This window comes from Callithrix jacchus, chromosome 4 (genome assembly GCF_049354715.1).
Source record: "Callithrix jacchus isolate 240 chromosome 4, calJac240_pri, whole genome shotgun sequence".
Taxonomy (NCBI): Eukaryota; Metazoa; Chordata; class Mammalia; order Primates; family Cebidae; genus Callithrix; species Callithrix jacchus.
Genome location: NC_133505.1, coordinates 47,491,509 through 47,515,983, shown reverse-complemented (window position 1 = coordinate 47,515,983; position 24,475 = coordinate 47,491,509). Strand labels below are relative to the sequence as shown.

At 40.4% G+C, this 24,475-nt stretch overlaps 1 protein-coding gene across 13 annotated transcripts in view; it reads left to right on the top strand.

Annotated features, from left to right (window-relative positions):
* SAYSD1 (SAYSVFN motif domain containing 1) overlaps nucleotides 1-23,033 on the top strand; it is a 39,350-nt gene extending 16,317 nt beyond the window's left edge. For 4 of the 13 annotated variants that reach the window (XR_013534793.1, XR_013534791.1, XR_013534795.1 and 1 more), the window contains 2 exons: nucleotides 4,508-4,626; nucleotides 22,579-22,754. Coding sequence is in view for 3 of the 13 variants with exons in the window: in XM_054253949.2 (XP_054109924.1) it covers nucleotides 666-671; nucleotides 4,508-4,852 (351 nt within the window). In the remaining 10 variants the exon portion in view is untranslated. The other 9 variants (XR_013534798.1, XR_013534790.1, XR_013534797.1 and 6 more) reach the window with 7 other exon arrangements.
* Nucleotides 23,034-24,475: the final 1,442 nt, after the last annotated feature.

The window sequence follows — 24,475 nt, the reverse complement described above, 5'->3', positions numbered from 1 at the left end:
TACACAAGTGGAATGCTCTTCATCCAGAAAAATATAATGAAATTACATCATTTGCAGCCACATTGTTGAACCTAGAGGACATCATGGCAAATGCCCTGTCCATCCATAGCTAAAGGGATAAAAAAACTGCTACACAGGTACACTACAGAATATGCTTCTGCCATAAAGCTTCGGGAAATCCAGTCATCCCCAGCCATGTGGAGAAACCCAGAGGACATTAGGTCCAAAGAAATGAGCCTGGTAGAGAAAGTTCCACACCTTTTAATCTCAGGCATGGAGATTCCAAAAAAACCTTTATCTCCTGTCCATCCACAGATGAAGGGATCAAGAAACTGTAATGTATATACACAAAGGAATACCCTTCAGCCATCAAAATAACTAAACCGTGTCATTTGGAACAACACAGAAGAACCACAGAGGCTGCAGCTGCCTTCTGCCACACCATGGATGGAAGCCACCATGGCCTCTGTCCGGGCTGAGCCCTGACCACAATAACGCCTCTGCCCTTACCCAGGCCCCACTGTGACTGACAGTGCCCCTGCACCTTTTCAGTAGTCATTGATGAGAAAACATCTACATCCTCCTTCCCACTACCAGATTTTGCTTGAAGAAAAGCAGTTTCCCAAAATAATTTTGTGACAAGCTTCTACCACACTAGGACAAAAATGCTGGTAACTGAAAAAAAATTCCTACAGAAGCCTTCTGCTTCTCTCTCCAGCCATATCTCAGGCGAGCCCTCAGCACACCACCCCACCCCAGGGCCCATTCCCCACACTCATCTGCCTCTTCTGACCTCCAGGCCTTAGCTCAGGCAGGCCTTCTGCTCAGAGGCTTTCCTTTAGAGTTGCCTGGCTAAGCATAGCTTTGCCTCACCCCCCAAAATCTAATAGTCATCTTGAATTTCTCCCTTTCCCTCACTGTCATTCATTCATTCAACAAAAATCTTGTCATGTGTCCACTGTGTTCCAGCTTTTGTCCTCAACCCTGGGAGACAAGTGTGATTAAGTTAGGCAAGTCCTACTCTTGTACAACTTGCATTTGAGCTTGGGGCAGCAGGGAAAAGAGGACAATAAATAAAACCAGATAAATGCTATGAAAGAAAAAAGAGAAGACCAGTAGATTGTGATAGTGAATTATGGGTGAAGGGAGGAGAGTACTGTTTTAAGTCAGCTGAACAGGGAGAACTCACTAAGGAGTAGACAGTTAAAAAGAAGGAGCCACCCTGGCAAAAACGGACAAAGCAAAGGGCACATGTGGCATTTTTGCTGTTTGTAGTGGGGGGGCAACCAGGTACTATGAGGGGAAGGGAGCATTCCTCTCAGAGGGACTCACAAGTGCACAGGCCCTGAGGTGGGAAGCAGCTTGATATTTGAGGAATGGTAGTGCCTTTCTTGGACCATTCCGGCATGTGATGTAACAGTCACAAACACTTCTTCCCCAGCTTTTACAGCAGAAGGGAACTGGTACTCAGACAAATTCCAGATGAGGCAGAGGAATGTCTGTGACTCTCCTCTTCCTTGTTTGCTCCCTTTGTCAGTTGGTTGACCACCCCCCACACCACCCCCGTCTCCCTCTAGCTCCCTGATCCTTCTCCTCCCATCCACCATAAAGGCCACTAATTAAATAAAACGGGTTTTGGAGGAGACCATCCTAAGATCCCAGACTGACCTCATCTCTGCCTATCATTAATTATATGACTTTAGGGAAATTACTTAACCTCTCAGTGTTTTCTTGTCAGTAAGTTGGGAATAATAATGCCTGCCTCCTGGATTACAAGAGTTCATACATTTGAAGGCTCTCAGTAAATGGTGGCATAGGAGCATTTATCTTTTTATACTCCCTAAATAATAAATTTAGTTTATTGTTAATTTCAACATGCATATTCAAAATGTATTCTGTGTTCATCATTCCATTATTTCCATCTGACTTCTGTCACCACCCTGATCAATGTCTGTCTCTCTCTTGCTAGCTCTCCTCCCCAGCCTTTTTGGCACCGGGGATTTCATGGAAGACAATATTTCTACCAGGGGATGGGGAGAGATGGTTTCAGGGCAAAACTCTTCCACCTCAGATCATCAGCATGAGTTAGATTCTCATAAGGAGTGGGCACCCTAGATCCTGCTGCTCATGTGCAGTTCACAATGGGGTTCATGGTCCTATGAGACTCTAATGCCACCACTGATCTGACAGGAAGTGGAGCTCAGGCAGTAATGCTTGCTCACCTGCCACTCACTTCCTGCTGTGCGGCCTTGTTCCTAAAAGGCCATGAACCCTTAGGGTCCAGGGGTTGGGGACCCCTGCTCCAGATGACAGCCAAAGTAGTCTTAAATGAAAGGTGGATTGTTAGTTCCCTGCTTAGACCTTCAGCTGTTTCCCATTTCCAGAATCTTCACTGCAGCCTGCCTGGCTCTACTTGATCTGGCTCTCACCCCCCTGCCCTCCCTCCTTAGCCCTGTCATCTCATGCTACTCTTCCCTTTTGCCCAGGACACTGACCAGATGCATTCTTCTTGAACAAGAAGTACTGTGCTTACATGTCAAATCCGAAACAGACATTTCTTTCTTTAATGATGTCGGGTCAGGGATGTGGCTGATAATATAAGGACTTCTCCAATCAGACTTCCTAATCTACGTGAAAAGATAATAATTACAATATTGATGCGAAAAAAGAAGGTTCTGACAAAATGAACTTCTGAAGCATAAATCATATGACCAATGTTTGTGATCCTCTTTTAAATTTTCATGTGAAGGAGAATAGGGGGTGTAACTGAAGAGTTGGACTAAAATTTCTTCTATGTATTGAGAACCTAAGTGTGGGATGCCATGTTCCGATCTAAAGACACATGGTCTCCTGGTACTTAAACAATCTGGCATCACACATGACATGACCTATATTAAAAGAGAGACACTGTAGTGCTGAAGAGTTTGATGCTCAGTGAACAGGAGAGCCAGCTGGTGCTTTGGAAGGCAGAGGGGGCACCCTCGCTGATGTCCAGAGAGATCAGGGCTGACAGTTCATGAACTGTGCTTGTCTGGAAGGAAGGCAAGGAGTTGAGAAAGAAAAGAGGAAGGCCCGAGATGGGGACTGAGAATATCTTTGGGTAATAAGACCAGTTAAGCTGGGAGTAGAAGGCTCATTTATGGAACAAAAGATTGTGGATTGTGTTGTCATGGACCACTGTGACCCACTAGTGGATAGTGAAATTAATATAGAAGATCTTGTGCCCTATTTAAAATGTTTTAAAAATAGAATAGGAAATACAAGAGAGCTTCTCAGGGAGGGTAAGTGTTGACTTGTGAAACTTTGTTGCGTTTATGTATTCTGGGTAGCAGTCTAAAATGTATTCCTTATGTGGGTCATGCTCAAAAGAGTTCAGAAAACAGTGGACTGGACACAGCTTAAAGCTATCTAAATATCTGTGTCTGCCATTGGCATCTGGCACAGAAGCCTGTGTACTGGCATTTCAGTCTGTTGAACAAATGGAAGGCATTGGGTTCCAGCCCGAGGAGTTTGGATTTTATCCTGTAGGCAATGGAAGTTTTTGAAGGTTTGTGGGCAGGAGGGTCATGGGTCTTTCAGAAAATTTATGTAGCAGTTGTACATAGGATGGCTCGGTAGGGAAGAGATAAGAGGCAGGGTGTCTAGTTAGGAGACATTGACTGGGCCTTGGGTGAGTGACAGTGACCTGTGTAGGTTGGTCACAGGGGATGGGAAGGTAAGAGGACCCAGTAATGACAGTGATATTTGTTTGTTTGTTTGTTTTTGAGACAGAATATTGTTCTGTTGCCATGTGGTGGTGCAATCTTGGCTTACTGCAGCCTCCGCATCCCAGGTTTGAGCAATTCTCATGCCTCTGCCTCCTGAGTAGCTGGGATTACAGGCATGTGCCACCCTGCTGGCTAATTTTTGATTTTTAGGAGAAACGGGGTTTCATCATGTTGGCCAGGCTGGTCTTAAACTCCTCAGCGCAAGTGATCTGCCTGCCTCAGCCCCACAAAGTGCTGGGATTACAGGTGTGCACCCTGCTGATTTTTTTTTTTTTTTAATGTGAAAAGGATTTTTGTTTCCTGTCTCTATTTTAGAATCATGTCACTTATAATTTAGGTCATCTAATCAAATCAGCAAAGGTGTGTTGACTCTGACTATTTGACACATCTGTCATGACTGTTGCATTATCAGTTATTCAGGAGTTTCTATATGGCAGACAAATTAGCTCTTGTTAGCAGCAGACTAATCTGAAGAAATGACTCCCATGGATAAGAATCTGTCTGAGTGCTGTAGGGCTTTTGTTAGGTCACATCTCACTAAGTGCTGATCAGTTTTGATTCACTTAGAGCAGAGCACATAGGCTCTTTGGAGATGATTGTTTTAGAGAGTAGGGCAAGAGAATAGAAATCAGTGAGCCAACAGCCTTCTCAGAGCAGTGAGAAATGCCTCTTCAGATTAGTTTTGATCATCTCAGCTCCATGACCCTTTATTCTTACTTTTGTTTATTTGTGTTTCCTAGGAAGTGGCTCAGCCCCAGGGCAGCACATCACAGCCACCGCAGAACACAGTCATTCCTCTGCCATCATGCTGGGACCAATCTTTCCTGACTAATATCACCTTCTTGAAGGTTCTTCTCTGGTTGGTCCTGCTGGGACTGTTTGTGGAACTGGAATTTGGTCTGGCATATTTTGTCTTGTCCTTGTTCTATTGGATGTACGTCGGGATGCGAGGCCCTGAAGAGAAAAAGGAGGGAGAGAAGAGTGCCTACTCTGTGTTCAACCCGGGCTGCGAAGCCATCCAGGGCACCCTGACTGCAGAGCAGTTGGAGCGCGAGTTACAGTTGAGACCCATAGTGGGGAGATAGGACCCAGCTGTGCCATCATGCAGCTAACCTCAGATGCGATCTTCTTCACCACTGGCTGTGGATTTGGTTTCAGATTATAGGACTAAGGGCAGCTTGCGGGTTAGCTGTGTGACTGCATAGTTCTACGTGCTTTCCCTGATCTTTTGCTGCCATTTGATCTTTAAATTTCTCCTTAGTTTTGGTGAAACTCTAAAATGCATTCCGATGCAATTTATAAAAATTATGTACTCAAGAAAGGAGTCCTGTTTCTCTCAATTTCTCATCTGTTTGGGAGATGGCTTTAGAGCACTAGAAAGGCACTGGGGAGATTCTCAGCTTGAAATATCCAGCCATTTGAAGGAACAATTAGGTACATCAGGGCTTCGTAATAAATGTTTCCTTTAACTCTTTTAATATTTATAGCAATTTTTTTCCCCAGAAAGTTTAGGTTGCAAGTTTTGGGTTTCTTGTTTTTGTTTTGCTTCCTGCTTTAATTCTTTCATTTTCTCTCATTACTGGTATTGACAAATAAAATATCTTTAAAAGATCTCTTCTTCAGAAATAGGTCCCCCTTCATTGCCCATCACTGTCTTTCACTCTCCTATTATTCTGCCACCACTGAGTAAAGGAAGGTAGGAAGAGACAAAGGCCTAAGTGCAGGTATAGGGAGGGGAGGGGTTTCACAGGTTGGTGTTGGAGATTTCACAAGTGTTTGTTAACGACCAGTTCAGCAAGCAGTGTTGAGTGTGTACAGAGGGGAGGGCTGGAAGTGTAACTCCAGACCTGTTGGCTGCTTGAGTTGTTTCTTACATTCTAAGGCAGCAGTCCCCAACCTTTTTGGCACCAGGTACCAGTTTTCTGGAAGACAGATTTTCTGGAAGACAGACCTAAATTCCGGAAATCAAGGCTGCACCTAAAGTCTTAATGGTCTGATGAGAGCAGCAAATACTTGTTCTTTCTTCTTCTCCCTGTCAAGCCTTCAATTGATTCACACCCTACTTTTCCTAGAAGTGGTGATGGAGGTGGTTTCGGGATGAAACTGTTCCACCACAGATTGTCAGGCATTGGAGTCTCATCAGGAGCACATGACTTAGATCCCTCACATGCGAAGCTCACAGTAGGGTTCTAAGGGCGTTAGAGTAAGCAGCCTTTTCACCTGTGGGCCTCTGGTGAGAAATTATGTAAATAGTGATAATCAGGCTTGATTGTAATGTTCCTTCCTCTTCCAGTACAGTGTTAGAGTTTGGGTTCATTAAAATTAAGCAAACTCCCAATGGGTTGGAGCTGTTCTCATTAATTCCATTTTGTAGCTAACCTTGTTGTATTTCAGCCCTTGTTGAAAATTCTTCTGGTAAGTGTTGCTCTTCCTCACGGCACTTTTCCCATTGGGAGTTTGGCTATCCCTCAGAGCCATCCAATCAAGCACAAGGTCCATTCTAGCTCACAGAAAAGTCTTTTATTCCATGACTTCTGTCTGAACTGGACAGGTAGAGAGTATGGGAAACAGATGAATCCCTATTAAACATGAAGTTTGGGTTGTATTTAAGACAGAATTTTGTTTTCTGATTTATTTTCTTAAGACTTTCTTAATTTCCTTGATTCTTTGGGCTTTTCCATTTTATAAAAGCCCAATACAAGGGAATAATTCCCTAATCTAAGTTTTACTGCAGTGCTCAGGGCAGTAAGCATTGCTGTAGGAAAGAACTAATTTGTATTTTAAAAACATAAAATTCAAGCTTTCCCCTGAAATAAAATACCTGTAACTCTGAATTAGAGAGGTTTGATCCAATTAGTAATCCCAGTAGGATAAAGACTTAAGCACACAGGAGTCTTGACCTGTGGGTGGACCTCAGTAGTGATTTCTGAAATGCAGCTATTTATGAGGTGGAGTCTAGATTGCCTCAAGCCTATCTTTCATGGGATTTTCTGTGAACAATTTGTCACTTCTCCTTACCTCTTCCTGAAGGTTGCATGTAATGATGGCATTAACTTCTAGGAAAAGTAGGGTGTGAATCAATTAAAGGCTTGACAGAGAGAAGAAGAAAGAACAAGTATTTGCTGCTCTCATCAGACCATTAGACTTTAGGTGCAGCCTTGATTTCCTGAATTTAGGTCTATTGATCTCAGAATTTCCATTCAGCCTGACCATTAACCCAGCATGCAGCTTCCATTAAAGGCTGCTGTCATCAGGGAACTTGAAATCCCAGGGGTAGATGCAGTCCCTGTGATAGCTTTATATGTGAGTGAAGTCGTTTCTGTCCAAGTCTAACAAGTAACTTGGTTTTTGCTTTTATTCATGTTATCCCATCTTGCCTATTGATAGGGATGGTTAAGTGAAACTCTACATCTAAATCTGGAAAGGACCCCAAAATGCCATCAAGTGTGTTTCCCACCCCCAACCTTAGGCAGGGCCATCATTTATTCCCAACTGAAGATAATTTGTTTCTAGTGAACCCCTAAAGAAGACGATTCCAGGTACTTTCTAGGAAGTTCTTATGTTACTGAAATACCTTTTGCCACCCCATCCCCACCATCTAGGGTTATTTTGTCTCCTAATCTCTGTGGATGTAGAGTCCCTGGAGGCCTATGTGAGCATCCTTCAGACTGGTAAACTTACTCAGTTCTCTTTTTCTCTGTTCTTTAGGCCAAGTCATTGACCTGTACCTCTGGGACTCAATCACTTTCATGCTAGCCCTGACCCATTCTAAGTTTTTCAGGTTTGGGTGGGGGGGTGAATGGCTCTGTTGATGTGTGTAATGACCTTTCTCAAAAGTTTTGGAGCTTTGCCAGTAATGACTTAGGCATGTGTATTTTATGCTATTAGAATTACACTTTGAGTACAGGCAGTCTTCCACATTTGCCTTTTGGTTGATCTGTGCATCAATCAAAAAGCTCTGTGCTGCAAAATCTTAGGAAGTTACACAACTGAAAGAACCAGTGACCTTCAGTTGGACAGACGACATCAAAATTCGAACTATGTGTTTTTAGTTCCTGCCACTCATACCAGCAAATATTTGTAGATGCCCTGGATTTGGCGCTGCTGGGGACACACGCACATGAACTCCCACATAGGATGAGTGTCCCTAAGAGCCTGGGGATGCAGGGGTGGGGTTGGGATGCCATGGAGCATGTTGCCATCAGGCGGTGACATAGAGCTGCCACCATACCTCACGAGTCTCTTAACATCACACTTGAAAATTTATGTAATGTAGAAAACCCTCTGGGATGTTTATTGAAACCACTTGTGCTGCTTTTTCAGGTACTCCTTTCAGTTTAAAATTCACAGAGAAAAGGGCTCATCAGAGGTCCTGGGAAAGGCATAGAAAGCGACCAGAAGTGATTTGTGTATGTAGTTAAAATAAAACAGCAGCCCCTCTCTAGACTTAGCAGGCAGTGTTACGGTTGCTTGCACACATCTGAGCTTTGCGGGAAGGGGAGGTGGGATGACGAAGAATTTACATAGTTGGCAGAGAACCAACTCCCTAAGCCAAAGAAAGTAGCATTTGAACCATATGGTTTGGTTTCTATCACACATACTTTTATTTCACAACTTTGGAGCACTGGGCTACATAAAGACTTGGATCCCAGTCTCAAAAAGCTGAAAGAAGACAAGATGAGTGCACACAAAACTGTAAAGTGCAGGACATAATGTGAATGTTTATAAAGGTGTAAGGTGTGTGTGTGTGTGTGTGTGTGTGTGTGTGTGTGTGTTTTCAAGGGAGAGATCATTTTCAGTCCTAAATTCTATACTATATAGGATTTTCACTTCTATGTGAAAAATACTCTTTTCCTTAACAAGTCATGGATGAATGTTTTGAAAAGTATGGTCTATAGATCAACTACCTGCATAGGAATCTCCTGTGGTAATGTTAAAGTGCAGATTCTAGGGCCCCACTGACTCAGAATGTCTGGGGGTAGACTCCTGAGAATCTGCATTTTAACAGCCTCCCTGGTGTGATCTCTGGCACAGTTTAAGAGCCGCTGCCATAAACCATAAATGTTAAAATAGGAAGAATTTTTAGTGATTATTATATCCAAACAAAGAAAATGGGTGTGCATTTTTAAAGGGAGCAGTGAGGTTTGCCATTTTCAGACTGTTCATTTGGAACACCAAAATGAGAGAAGAAGAAACATCGCTTTGAAACAATGAGGAACTAACTCCAAAGACTATGTGGAAATTAAAGGTTCTTTATTTTTGAGGTTCTCTTTAAATTATTACAAGAAGTACATGCTCATTTTAGAACATTTGGGAAATATAGAAAAGAAGAAAATATTGTTACACTTCTATGCATATATTTTAGAAGTCAAGAGGTAATGGGTACATGGCATATACGGTGAGAACATCTCCCTCCACCCTGCCATGTTTGTTCCTTCTCTCTCAAGCCTGCAAATTACACCATCCCAAACACACTATTCTGTCCCTTGCTTTTTTCTCCTTAAGGAGTCTAAGTTTTATTGATGTGCATTTGAAGTTTTTATGTAGGGGAGTGACACGATCCAATTTTTCTTTTTCTTTTTATTTTTGAGAAACAGAGTCTCACTCTGTCACCCAGGCTGGAGTGCAGTGGCATGATCCCCACCTCCCAGGTTCAAACAATTCTCCTGTCTCAGCTTCCCAAGTAGCTGGGACTACAGGCATGCACCACCACACCCAGCTAATTTTTGTATTTTTAGTAGAGATGAGGTTTCACTGTATGTTGGCCAGGCTGGTCTCAACTCCTGACCTCAGGTGATCTGCCCGGCTCAGCTTCTCAAAGTGCTGGGATTACAGGCATGAGCCACTGTACCCAGCCCCCAATTTTCATTTCTAAAAGATCACCCATGCTATGGTGGGGAGTAGATTCTCTGTATCATTCATCCATCCATCTATCTATCCATTTACAGAGCATCTCTAAACTTTGCCAGTCCTGGTGCTGGGCTTGACTTTTACAGACATAAAGCAGACAAGGTTCCATTTCTCAAGGAGCTCACAGTCAAATAGGGGAGGTAGCCAGTAACCAGACAGAGTGCAGTATGGTAAGCCACACACAGACTATGTCCTCTGAACGAGGACCACAGCATCAAAAGAAGATCTTAATTTGCAGGTCAGGAAAGGCTTCATGGAGACAGTGACACTGCTGAGTTTAAAGGAGTACTAGGTACTTTCCCAAAAAAGAAGGTGGGAGCAAAAAAGTAGCATTTTGGTTAGAAAAAAACACCTGGGAGAAAGGTGATAATCATGAAGGAGAATAACATGCTTGCATGCACTCTGAGGACTCAGATGTTAAGGAACAAATAAAAGGAATTGATGAGAGGCAATTTGGAAAGGAATATTGGGTGCCTCTTGGTTTTTGAGCAAACAATATTTCTTAGTAATTATGTCAGCACAGATAGAGCTGCTTCCTCCTTTTTCACAGCTACAGAGTGTACCATTGTATGGATAGATTATAACTCAACCAGTCTCCATTAATGTATATTTAGATCATTTCTTTTTTTTTAATTGCATTTTAGGTATGGGGGTACATGTGCAGAACGTGCAAGATAGTTGCATAGGTTCACACATGGCAGTGTGTTTTGCTGCCTTCCTCCCCCTCACCCACATTTGGCATTTCTCCCCAGGCTATCCCTCCCCAGCTCCCCCACCGCTGTCCCTCCCCTATTCCCCCCAATAGACCCCAGTGTGTAGTACCCCCTTCCCTGTGTGCATGTGTTCTCATTTTTCCTCACCCACCTATGAGTGAGAATATGCGGTATTCCATTTTCTGTTCTTGTGTCAGTTTGCTGAGAATGATGTTCTCCAGATTCATCCATGTCCCTACAAAGGACACAAACTCATCATTTTTGATTGCTGCATAATATTCCATGGTGTATATGTGCCACATTTTCCCAATCCAGTCTATCATTGATGGGCATTTGGGTTGGTTCCAGGTCTTTGCTATTGTAATCAGTGCTGCAATGAACATTCGTGTGCATGTGTCCTTATAGTAGAACAATTTATAGTCCTTTAGCTATATACCCAGTAGTGGGATTGCTGGGTCAAATGGGAATTTCTATTTCTAAGGCCTTGAGGAATCGCCACACTGTCTTCCACAATGGTTGAACTAATTTACACTCCCACCAACAGTGTAAAAGTGTTCCTATTTCTCCATATCCTCTACAGCATCTGTTGTATCCAGATTTTTTAATGATCGCCATTCTAACTGGCGTGAGATGGTATCTCAATGTGGTTTTGATTTGCATCTCTCTAATGACCAGTGATGATGAGCATTTTTTCATATGTTTGTTGACCTCATGTATGTCTTCTTTTGTAAAGTGTCTGTTCATATACTTTGCCCATTTTTGAATGGGCTTGTTTGTTTTTTTCCTGTAAATCTGTTTGAGTTCTTTGTAAATTCTAGATAACAGTCTTTTGTCAGATGGGTAAACTGCGAAAAATGTTTCCCATTCTGTTGGTTGCTGATTCACTCTAGTGACTGTTTCTTTTGCTGTGCAGAAGCTGTGGAGTTTCATTAAGTCCCTTGTGTCTATTTTGGCTTTTGTTGCCAATGCTTTTGGTGTTTTGGTCATGAAGTCTTTTCCTACTCCTATGTCCTGGATGGTCTTGCCTAGATTTTCTTCTAGGGTTTTGATGGTGCCAGGTCTTATGTTTAAGTCTTTAATCCATCTGGAGTTAATTTTAGTGTAAGGTGTCAGGAAGGGGTCCAGTTTCTGCTTTCTGCACATGGCTAGCCAGTTTTCCCAACACCATTTATTAAACAGGGAATCCTTTCCCCATTGCTTGTTTTTGTCAGGTTTATCAAAGATTGTATGGTTGTAGATATGTTGTGTTGCCTCCGATGCCTCTGTTTTGTTCCATTGGTCTATATCTCTGTTTTGGTACCAGTACCATGCTGTTTTGATTACAGTAGCCTTGTAGTATAGTTTGAAGTCCGGTAGTGTGATGCCTCCCACTGTGTTCTTTTTGCTTAGAGTTGACTTGGCTATGCAGGCTCTCTTTTGGTCCATATGAAGTTCATGGTGTTTTTTTCCAGTTCTGTGAAGAAAGTCAATGGTAGCTTGATGGGGATAGCATTGATTCTGTAAATTACTTTGGGCAGTATAGCCATTTTCACGATATTAATTCTTCCTACCCATGAACATGGAATGTTTCTCCATCTGTTTGTGTTCTCTCTTATTTCGTTGAGCAGTGGTTTATAGGTCTCCTTGAAGAGGTCTCTTAAGTTCCTTGTTAGTTGTATTCCTAGGTATTTTATTCTCGTTGTAGCAATTGTGAATGGCAGTTTGTTCTTGATTTGGCTCTCTTTAAGTCTGTTATTGGTGTATAGGAATGCTTGTGATTTTTGCACATTGATTTTATATCCTGAGACTTTGCTCAAGTTGCTTATCAGTTTCAGGAGTTTTTGGGCTGAGATGATGGGGTCTTCTAGGTATACTATCATGTTGTCTGCAAATAGAGACAATTTGGCTTCCACCTTTCCTATTTGAATACCCTTTATTTCTTTTTCTTGCCTGATTGCTCTGGCTAGAACTTCCAGTACTATATTGAATAGGAGTGGTGAGATAGGGCATCTTTGACTAGTGCCAGATTTCAAAGGGAATGCTTCCAGTTTTTGCCCATTCAGTATGATATTGGCTGTTGGTTTGTTGTAAATATCTTTTATTACTTTGAGATACGTTCCATCGATACCGAGTTTATTGAGGGTTTTTAGCATAAAGGGCTGTGGAATTTTGTCGAATGCCTTCTCTGCGTCAATTGAGATAATCATGTGGTTTTTGTTTTTGGTTCTGTTTATGTGGTGAATTACGTTTATAGACTTGCATATGTTGAACCAGCCTTGCATCCCCGGGATGAATCCTACTTGATCATGATGGATAAGTTTTTTGATGTGCTATTGCAATCAGCTTGCCAGTATTTTATTGAAGATTTTTGCATCTATATTTATCATGGATATTGGCCTGAAGTTTTCTTTTCTTGTTGAGTCTCTGCCGGGTTTTGGTATCAGGATGATGTTGGTCTCATAAAATGATTTGGGGAGGATTCCCTCTTTTTGGATTATTTGGAAGAGTTTCAGAAGGAATGGTACCAGCTCCTCTTTGTGTGTCTGGTAGAATTTGGCTGTGAACCCATCTGGACCTGGGCTTTTTTTGTGTGGTAGGCTCTTAATTCTGCCTCAACTTCAGACCTTGTTATTGGTCTATTCATAGTTTTGGTTTCCTCCTGGTTTAGGCTTGGGAGGACCCAGGTATCCAGGAATTTATCCATTTCTTCCAGGTTTACTAGTTTATGTGCATAGAGTTGTTTGTAGTATTCTCTGAAGATGGTTTGAATTTCTGTGGAATCTGTGGTGATTTCTCCTTTATCGTTTTTTATTGCATCTATTTGGTTATTCTCTCTTTTCTTTTTTATCAGTCTGGCTAGTGGTCTGTCTAGTTTGTTGATCTTTTCAAAAAACCAACTCTTGGATTTATTGATTTTTCGAAGAGTTTTTCGTGTCTCAATCTCCTTCAGTTCTGCTCTGATCTTAGTTATTTCTTGTCTTCTGCTAGGTTTTGAGTGTTTTTGATCTTGCTCTTCTAGCTCTTTCAATTTTGCCGATAGGGTGTCAGTTTTGGATCGCTCCATTCTTCTCATGTGGGCACTTATTGCTATATATTTTCCTCTGGAGACTGCTTTAAATGTGTCCCAGAGATTCTGGTATGTTGTCTCTTCGTTCTTGTTGGTTTTGAAGAACTTTTTTATTTCTGCCTTCATTTCATTGTTTACCCAGTCAACATTCAAGAGCCAGTTGTTCAGTTTCCATGAAGCTGTGCGGTTCTGAGTTAGTTTCTGAATTCTGAGTTCTAACTTGATTGCACTATGGTCTGAGAGACTGTTTATGATTTCAGTAGTTTTGCATTTGTTGAGGAGTGCTTTACTTCCAATTATGTGGTCAATTTTAGAGTAGGTGTGATGTGGTGCTGAGAAGAATGTATATTCTGTGGATTTTGGGTGGAGAGTTCTGTAAATGTCTATCAGGTTTGCTTGCTCCAGGTCTGAGTTCAAGCCCTGGATATCCTTGTTAATTTTCTGTCTGGTTGATGTGTCTAATAGTGACAGTGGAGTGTTAAAGTCTCCCAGTAATATTATATGGAGTCTAAGTCTCTTTGTAAGTCATTAAGAACTTGCCTTATATATCTGGGTGCTCCTGTATTGGATCCATATATATTTAGGATCATTAGTTCTTCTTGTTGTATTAATTCTTTTACCATTATGTAATGACCTTCTTTGTCTCTTTTGATCTTTGTTGCTTTAAAGTCTATTTTATCAGAGATGAGAATTGCAACTCCTGCTTTTCTTTGCTCTCCATTTGCTTGGTAAATCTTCCTCCATCCCTTTATTTTGAGCCTTTGTGTATCCTTGCATGTGAGATGAGTTTTCTGGATACAGCACACCGATGGGTTTTGGTTTTTTATCTGATTTGCCAGTTTGTGTCTTTTGATTGGTGCATTTAGCCCATTTACATTTAGGGTTAATATTGTTATGTGTGGGGAGACGATTCAAGATGGCCGACCACTAACAGCTCAGGATTGTAGCTCCCAGTGAAAGCTCAGAGAACGAGACGACGCCACATCTTTAGACGAATTTTCGTCACTCACCGATTAGCCGATTCCCAGTGGAGGAGCCCCACGGGTCGCCAGCGTGACTCTTGTGGCCGCCGCAGCGGTTTTGCCGGCGTCTCGGCGCAGCAGCTCTTCATGCAGAGCCAACGGGACTGCTTCCCCTACTGACCAGAGTTTGGAGCTCGGGGAAGTCAGAGCCGCTTGTTGCGGACTCGAGAGGGAAGCCAGACCAGAGATTCCCAGGCAGAAGAGCACCATCAGTCTTACTGCTGCTATTTAGGCTGCCACAGTGGGTGGCTCGGATCCCAGCACTGGGAATCAGTAAGTCGGACGTTGACTCAGAAAACTAATTAGAAAGGCGGTTCATCTATAATGAAGGGAAAAAAACAGCCTAAGAAGGCCGAGTATACTCAAAATCAGAACCCATCAGCAACGGAACAAGCCCTGATGGAAAAGGACTCATCAGCAACCGAACAAGCCCTGATGGAAAAGGACTCATCAGTAACGGAACAAGCCCTGATGGAAAAGGACTGTGTTCCATTATCTGAAGTAGGCTTTAAAAGGTGGATGATAAGAAACTTCTGGGAGTTAAAGGAACTTGTTCTAACCCAATGTAAAGAAACTAAGAACTTGGAAAAAAGGTTCGATGAAATGTTGAAAAGAATAGACAATATAGAGAGGAATACAAATGAACTTATGGAGTTGAAAAATACAACACGAGAACTCAGTGAAATATGTACAAGCTTAAACAGCCGAATGGATCAAGCAGAAGAAAGGGTATTAGAGGTCGAAGACCAACTTAATGAAACAAAACGACAAGACAAGAATAGAGAAAAAAGGATAAAAAGGAATGAGCAAAGTCTCCAAGAAATATGGGACTATGTGAAAAGACCTAATATACGCTTGATTGGTGTACCTGAATGTGACGGAGAGAATGAAGTCAAGCTGGAAAATACTCTCCAGGACATTATCCAGGAAAATTTTCCTAATTTAGCAAAGCAGAACACTATTCAACCCCAGGCAATACAGAGAACACCACAAAGATATTCCTCAAGAAGACCAACCCCAAGGCACATAATCGTTAGATTCACCAAGATCGAAACGAAGGAGAAAATATTAAGGGCAGCCAGAGAGAAAGATCAAGTTACCCATAAAGGTAAGCCTATTAGGCTTACAGCAGATCTCTCAACGGAAACCCTACAAGCTAGAAGAGAGTGGGGGCCAATATTCAATATACTTAAAGAACAAAACTTTCAGCCCAGAATTTCATATCCTGCCAATTTAAGCTTTACATTTGAAGGTAAAATAAAATCTTTTAGGAACAAGCAAGTACTCAGAGATTTTATTACCACCAGGCCTGCTTTACAAGAACTTCTAAAAGAAGCATTATACACAGAAAGGAACAACCAGTATGATCCTTTCTAAAAATACACCAAAAAGTAAAGAGCATTAACATAAAGAAGAATTTTTATCAACAAAAGGACAAAATAGCCAGTTAATATCAAATGGCAGCAACCCTAAAGTTAAATCAACCAAATCTCCCAATCAAAAGATACAGACAAAATCCAACGGTATATCCAAAGATATACATAGACTCAAAATAAAGGGTTGGAAAAAAAAAAAAAGTACCAACCTAATGGAGAGCAAAAATAAATAAATAAAAAGCAGGAGTTGCAATTTTCACATTTGACAAAATAGATTTCAAAGCTATAAGGATACAAGGGTAAAAGGATTAATGTAACAATAAGAGATCTTAACACCCAGATACATAAGACACGTAGTGAGATTTAGATTCAATGAGACAACAAATTGATAACGATATCCAGGATTTGAACTCAGAGCCAGAACAAATAAACACAATAGAGGTCTCCATTTTAAACACATAAAATATGCATTAACCACTTTAAACACTCAAAATATTGATCGGCCATTATTGAAACCCATTTTAGGAATGAAGTAATATTCCTTTTTCCCTCTTTTTCTTTTTTTCCCCTTTTCCCTAAAAAAAAAAAAAAAAAAAAAAAAAAAAAAAAAAAACTGGATGCCAATTCAAACAGAAAATTATAAAAATCTACCATAGGATTGTATAAGGAGACTAATATTATTTAGATAGGTCGTTTTGAATTTAGTCTTTATCTTTTAACCGGGTCTAAGAGCTTTAGGAAGTGCCCACACTGAATCTTGGGTCTCCAAAAAGAGAGAAGTATGATGGGACTAGGTCATGTAGAAAAAAAAAATATTGTTATGTGTGAATTTGATACTGCCATTTTGATGCTAGCTGGCTGTTTTGCCCATTAGTTGATGCAGATTCTTCATTTTGTTGATGCTCTTTAGCATTTGGTATGTTTTTAGAATGGCTGGTACTGGTTGTTCCTTTCTATGTGTAGTGCCTCTTTCAGGAGCTCTCGTAAAGCAGGCCTGGTGGTGACAAAATCTCTGAGTACTTGCTTGTTTGCAAAGGATTTTATTTTTTCTTCACTTATGAAGCTCAGTTTGGCTGGATATGAAATTCTGGGTTGAAAGTTCTTTTCTTTAAGGATGTTGAATATTGGCCCCCACTCTCTTCTGGCTTGTAGGGTTTCTGCTGAGAGATCTGCTGTGAGTCTAATGGGCTTCCCTTTGTGGGTGACCCGACCTTTCTCTCTGGCTGCCCTTAGCATTTTCTCCTTCATTTCAACTCTGGTGAATCTGACGATTATGTGTCTTGGGGTTACTCTTCTTGTGGAATATCTTTGTGGTGTTCTTTGTATTTCCTGGACTTGAATATTGGCCTGTCTTGCTAGATTGGGGAAATTTTCCTGTATAATATCATGAAGAGTATTTTCAAGCTTGGATTCATTCTCTTCGTCACATTCTGGTACACCTATCAAACGTAGGTTAGGTCTCTTCACATAGTCCCACATTTCTTGGAGACTTTGTTTTCCTTTTTGCTCTTTTTTCTCTAATCTTGGTTTCTCATTTTATTTTATTGAGTTGATCTTCGACTTCTGATATTCTTTCTTCTACTTTGTCAGTTCCGCTGTTGAAACTTGTGCATGCTTCACGAAGTTCTCATGTTGTGTTTTTGAGCTCCTTCAATTCATTCATATTTCTCTCTAAGTTGTCCATTCTTGTTATTATTTCCTCGAATCTTTTTTCAAATCTTTTTTCAAGGTTCTTTGTTTCTTTGCATTGATTTAGAACATGTTCTTTTAGCTCACAGAAGTTTCTCATTATCCACCTTCTGAAGTCTGATTCCGTCATTTCATCACACTCATTCTCCATCCAGCTTTGCTCCCTTGCTGGTGAGGAGTTTTGGTCCTTTGTAGGAGGCGAGGTGTTTTGGTTTTGGGTGTTTTCCTCCTTTTTGTGCTGGTTTCTTCCCATCTTTGTGGATTTATCCACCTGTCATCTGAGTAGTTGCTGACTTTTCTTTTCTTTTCTTTTTTTTTTTTTTTTGCATGCTTCATGAAGTTCTCGTATTGTGTTTTTCAGCTCCTTGTTGCTGACTTTTCGATTGGGTCTCTGAGTGGATGCCCAGATTGTTGATGATGAGGTATTTCTGTTACTTAGTTTTCCTTCTAACAGTCTAGCCCCTCTGCTGTATGACTGCTGAGGTCCACTCCAGGCCCTGCTTGTCTAGGGTATACCTGTAGCAGCTGCGGAACAGTGAGGGATGCTACCAGTTTCTTCTTCTGCTATCTTTGTCCCAGAATGATGCCTGCCAAATGTCAGTCTGATCAGTCCTTTTTGAGGTGACCCTTTGGATATACAGGGGTCAGGGAGCTGCTTGAGGAGATGGTCTGTACTTTATAGGAGCTCAAGTGCTAAGCTGTGAGCTCCGTTGTTCATTCAGGGTTGTTAGGCAAGTGCGTTTAAGTCTGCTGCAGAACTTATAAAACCCCTTTTTTTCTTCAGATGCTCTGTCTCAGGGAGTTAGGGCTTTCTTTATGAGTATCCACTGCACTGTCCTGCCCAGCTAGGAGGCAGTCTAGTCACTATTTGCCTGTCAAGGCTCTGCCCTGTTGCCGTGGGCTCCGTTCTGCTGTCATGGGCTCCGCCCTGCTGGCAGAGTCTCTCTGTTTTGGCGGGTTGCCTTGGCAATGGCAGACTGCATCAGCAATGGGAGTGTACCTCAGTAGGGGCGGAATGCCTCGGTAATGGCGGACACCCCTCCCCCACCGAGCTGCACCGTCCTTCATTCAGCTGTGCCTGCAGTGAAACTCTCAACCCCGAGCATTTCGAATTGCCGTTTTGTTTGTCCCTGTGGGGGTGGGACCCGCTGAGCCTGATCACCTGGTTCCCTACCTCAGAGCCCTTTTTCTCTTTTTGTTTTAAGTTGAACAGTTGACTCTCTCCCACGTGTTTCAGTCGCCTGCTGATAGGGCACCAGGATCTGTGTGATTTCCCGTGCAGCGACCCACTGCGCATGCTCAAATGTCGCTTCCTGGGAATCTCCTGGTCTGGCTCGCTGTCCAAGTCCCCTTTAATCAGATGGATATGTTAATCTGCCCTCCCAAATCTCAGATTGCTAGCTTAACAGGGCACCCAGACCAGTGCGTTTTGTGCAGGTTGCCACTGCGCTGCGGTGCTGGCCGCAATGGCCACGCCAGCTCAAAGGGCTGTGCTGGCGTCCCGTGTCTCTCCTACACCTGGGAATTTCCCCGTTCTTTGGGCAACAAAGATCCATCTGGAAATGTGGCTTGGATTCACCCTTTGTGCCTTCTCTCAGAGCTGCAATCCTGAGTTGTTCCATCTTGGAACTATTCAGATCATTTCTAATCTTTTGTTGTTGCAAACAGTATGCAATGAATATCATTGCACATATGTCATTTCCACATATGTGAGTACTTCTCTGAGATAATTTCTTAGATTTGCTGGCAAAAGGATATTTGACTGAAATTGTTGACAGATGTTGCCCCAGATAGTAGTGATTCTCATTTACATTCCTACCAGCAATGTATGAAAATGCCAGTTTCCTCATACCCTCCAACACAGGGTGTTACCCAATTTTCTCTACTTTGCCAATCTGATAGGTGAAATGACACCTCATAGTTTTAATTTAAATTTCTTATTATTGGTGAACATCTTTCTATAAATTTATGAGCCATTTGTATTTATCTGTGAATGTTTTAGCCTTTGCCTGATTTCTATTGCATTCTTGGGAATTTTAAAATTTCATTTAGGGACTCTTCATAAATGAGGAAAACTGGATCTTTGAATTATGTGTGTTAAATATTTTTGTTCAATTTGTTCAAATTTGTTGCTGTTTTTGTTTCTATGTGGAAATTTTATGTTGTTAAATTCATGTATTTTAAGACCTGGATTTATGTCATACAGAAAAAAAAAAAATTCCATGTTTGCCTACTGCTTTCATTTTCTGTGTTTAAGCTTTTTATCTATCTAGTATTTATTTTAGAGTGTGGTTACAGATAGGGATACAGCTTTATTTATTCAGGCATCTATTTGTTTAGGGATCTCACTAGTTCCTTCAGCTTCGTTTATTAAATAACCCATCTCTTTCCTGCTAAGTTAAAAGCCATCTGTATCATATACCACATTTCTTGTGTATTTGTACCAATTTTGGACTTTCTGGTCTGTTCTTTTGATCTGACTGTCTTTTCATATTCTAGTATTTCACTTTTTATTATTGTAGCTTGATGATATGTTTTAAAATCTGAAGGGGCTAGATACCTCTTTATTACTCTTTTTACTTTCTTTTTTAAAACTTACACTTAACATGTTTATTTTTTCCCTGTGTGCTTTAGAATTAACTTGATCAGGTCCCAAAAATTTCTGTTGGTATTCTTAATGGTCTCACATTAAATTTACACATAACTTAAGGAAAATAAATACCTATAAGTTGTTGTCTTACTATTCAAGAATACGGTATGCTACCATTTGTTTAAACCTCTTTTATTGCCCTTCAATTGCATTTTCAAGTTTGCTTTCCATTGATCTTACTATTCCCTGTTTATTCCTGGTTATTTTATCTTTTACTACTAATGTCAGTAGATCTTTTCTTCTATTATTTCCTCCAACTTGTGTGTGTGTGTATGAAAACTATTGATTTTGGTATATCAATTTTGTACCAGTTCTTTACCAAATTATCTTATTAATTTTAATGGTTTTTCAATTGATTTGCCTGAGTTTGCCATATAGGTAATTATTTTCTTTTCAAATAATGTAACATTTAGTTTCTATTTTCCCAATTTGTTTTTTTTTTTTTTTTGAGACAGGGTCATAGTCTTGCCACCCAGGCTGGAGTGTGGTAGCGCAATCTTGCCTCACTGCAACCTCTGCCTCCTGGGTTCAAGCAACTCTCCCACCTCAGCCTCCTGAGTAACTGGGACTATAGGTGTATGCTGCCATGCCTAGCTAACTTTTTGTAATTTTAGTAACGACAGGGCTTCACCTTGTTGGCCAGGCTAGTCTTGAACTCATGGCCTCAAGTGATCCTCCCTGCTTGGCCTCCCAAAGTGCTGGAATTACAGGTATGAGCCACTCTGCTCGGCCTCTTTTCCCTATAATTATGCCTCTTGTTTTTTTTTTCCTCTTTGTCTCATTACATTGGCTAAATCACCCAGAAAAATGTTAAATCTGAATAGTAATCAATTATGTCTTTGTTTTGCTCTTGACTTTAATAAGTATGCACCAGTATTTCCCACTAAGCGTGATCCTGGCTTTGGGGTAAGTGAATAGACAAACAGATATCTTAAGAAATTACTCCTCTGTACTTATGTTGTTGAAAGATTCTTCTTACATTAAGAATGGATGTAGAGTTTCACAAAATGCCTTTCAGTGTGGTGGACTTTAATCTTATGGTTTTTCTTTTTGATCAATTAATATAATCAGTATTACAGATTTACTTATTGAGCAATCCTTTTATTCCTGGAATAAACCACCCTTGATTGTGATATACAATTTTTTAATGTGCTGATAGTTCTGCTCATTAGTATATTTATGTTTTTTATCAGTGATTTTCATGAGATTATAGTATTTTTAAGCACTTTTAGATTTTGGAATACATAAAAAGCATATTTTTAGTTCTTCATTGTAGATTATCTCCTTTATCATTATGCAAAGCCCTCTTTGTTTTCTTTATTGCATTTTGCCCTGAATTTATTCTTGTCTGATATTAAGACTAGAAGCCCTGCTTACATTTTGTTTGCATTTGCCTCATGTGCTTCTGCCCATAGTTTTGTTTTCAGCTTGAATTATTTTTATTAGGTATGCTGCTTGTATATGGAGACTAGCTGTGTTTTCTTTTATAATCAATTATAATATTTTCTTTTAATAGGTGAATTTAACTTATTTATGTTTATGAAAGTCTTGCTTATCTCATCACATTTTATATTATTCTGTTTAGGTAGCTTCTTTTACCATATGGTCTCTGGGTCTTTTTTAACCTGTTTTGTTTGTGTGTGTCTTTATTTCTTTCAATAATCTGGAAAGTTTAAATTTCTGTTTCAAGTTTATATTTGTAACTTTATAGTAGTTACTTAAAAATTGATATTTTTAGGCAGCATTTATTAATGTCCTGGAAAAAACTGAATGTCATAAACTTACATTTCCACCTTCTTCCTACTTTTCTCCATCCTTCAACCCCCAATTCTACTGATTTATTGACTAATTGATTGACTTTGTATCTTTAAATATAATTACAACCTACTACTTGATTTATCAGCCTTGAATAATATATTTTGACCTGATAGATAATGAAATCAGCATACCAACACTGCCTTTTATGCCTCCTCTCCTCCTTCCCTCATTTTATTATACTATTTTGTTAAGGTTTATAACATTTATATTCTGTTTTTTAGTCCTATCTCTACATTTGTTTTAGTCTTAGTCCTATCTATGATTGATTTTCTTTCACTTAATGATTAACACTGAATATATTCTCATGTTATTCTTCTACAGTATTGATTTTGACAGCTGCATAATATTTTTATATGGATAAATGTACCACCCTTTATTTAGCCAGTCCTTTATTATTAAACATTTCAGTTGTATTCAGTTGCCACTAGTATGAATAGTACAAACCAGGCTAACCCTTTGAAATTTAAATATAATATAAATATAAAAATGTAATTTAAAATATCACATTCATATCAAAATAACTTGTAGCATATAATTATTATTTGTGAATGTTCATTTTCTAATTTTCTTAAATCTTATTTGTTTAGGCTTATTGTGGATATGTGCCTGGAACCCTCTCAGATGTGCACATCCCTGTCACATGGAAAAAACCGCTGAAAACCCTGGGTACCAGAAATAAAGCAGAGGTCAGATGGGTACCCTAGAATGACGCAATGAAAAGAAACCTTTGGACCCCAATTTGTAAATAAATCTGCAGTCTTAATCCCTTGGGGATGTGTTTGTTGTTTGGTAGGTAGGTGGTTGTTTAGGTGGTTTTATCCTACCAGGCCCAAAGTGATCTGGCCCCTGCCTCTCTTTCCAGGTTACATTCATCTCCTTGATGTTCATCTTACATTGTGGTTTGGCAGACTTTCTGTAAAGGGCCAGTTGGTAAATAGGCTTTGTTGACCAAACTGTCTCTGTTGCAATTACTCAACTCAAAAGCACCCATAGACAATATATAAGTAAATGAATGTGCCAATAAACTTTATTTATAAAACCAGGTGGTGAACCATAGTTTACTGATTTAATACACTAACGTTGCTTCTTTTCTGCTTTAGGGTTTTGACTGTTGTCTTTTCTGGAAACTCAGTCCCCTAGATGATCCTAGGACCTGCTCCCTTACTCTTTTCAGGTCTCTCAGATGTCATTTCATTAGAGAGGTCTTCCCTGACCATCCAGCCTGAAATAGCACCCTTCCCCATATCGCCATATCCGTTACTGCTTTTCTCTCATGGTAAATATTTCATTTATTCCTTCACTAATAATATTGATCTATTTTCATAACTCTTAGAGAAAAGCATATGTATTTACAGGCAGAGTATTCTTTATACACATGGCAGTTCATTTATAGTGGACCATCTCAAGGGACAGAAACAGCTTTGTTGTGTAGAGCTTGTTTTAATCATTTTTCTTCTAATGACTTTTCCTCTGAGATTTAGACTGAGTTTGGCAGTGCCAAACATTTTGTAAAATGGCACTGGTTGATATGAAGCAATTGCTTTGTTCCAGATTCATATCAATTAAAAAAAAGTATTTGGCTATTCTGGCTCTTCTCATGGATTATATCAGGTTCTGCCCCATATATAATTTTCAAAAACTATTCATGCAAAGAGGAGTATTTCCTCGACAATTTGCATTTTCCCCAGAATCCTCATGGCCTAAAGAAAGGCTGGGCAATGCAGGGTGAGTAGAGGCCCTGGAAGAGATGTTTCCTGAAGAAACATGATCATTTAGGAAATTCATGTTAGGATATGATGGCTTTGGAGGATCCAACCCCAAGGAAGAGAGAGAAGTCAGATTCTGAAGTTGACATAAGGTTTCCATGATCTTGCTGCTGTAGCCTTTCGAAATCTACATCAACGCCCCATTTTTAATGCAGCTGAAGAAAGTTGTTCTTCATGTGGGTGGCCAATGCAGAGGATACAGGAGCCCCACACTTTATTATGGAGATGACTCCAACTTGGGAGTACTATTGGGGTTTGGGTGGCTTGGCATGCTCCCAGGAGATCTGCACCATGGATACAGAATGTCTCAAGAGCTGTTGCATTTCTCATGTAAGAAGTGACAGCAAGACTAATTCAGTCATGGTGCTTGAGAGGTGAAGGACCCCTCCTGCCAGAAAAGGTCTGTATTTGAGAAGCGGGTGGTGTTCAAGGCTAGGAGAGTGAGTGAGAGCACTGCCATTACAGTAGATTCTGAGACCCCATGGGTGTGGCATTTTTTTCTGGACTTGTGGCACCACCATGCCTTGTTTGGCAGGCTTCATGATCTTTACCAACTTCTAGAAGATGTTTTTTGTAAATACTTTATGTAACCAGGATATTATAGATATTTTTCTTGATAGCTGAGAATATTTCAACACAGTATAATTCTTAATGTAACATGGTTCTTTCATATAAGTGTACCTGAGAAATCCTCTCATCTGTATTTTTTTGAAAGAGA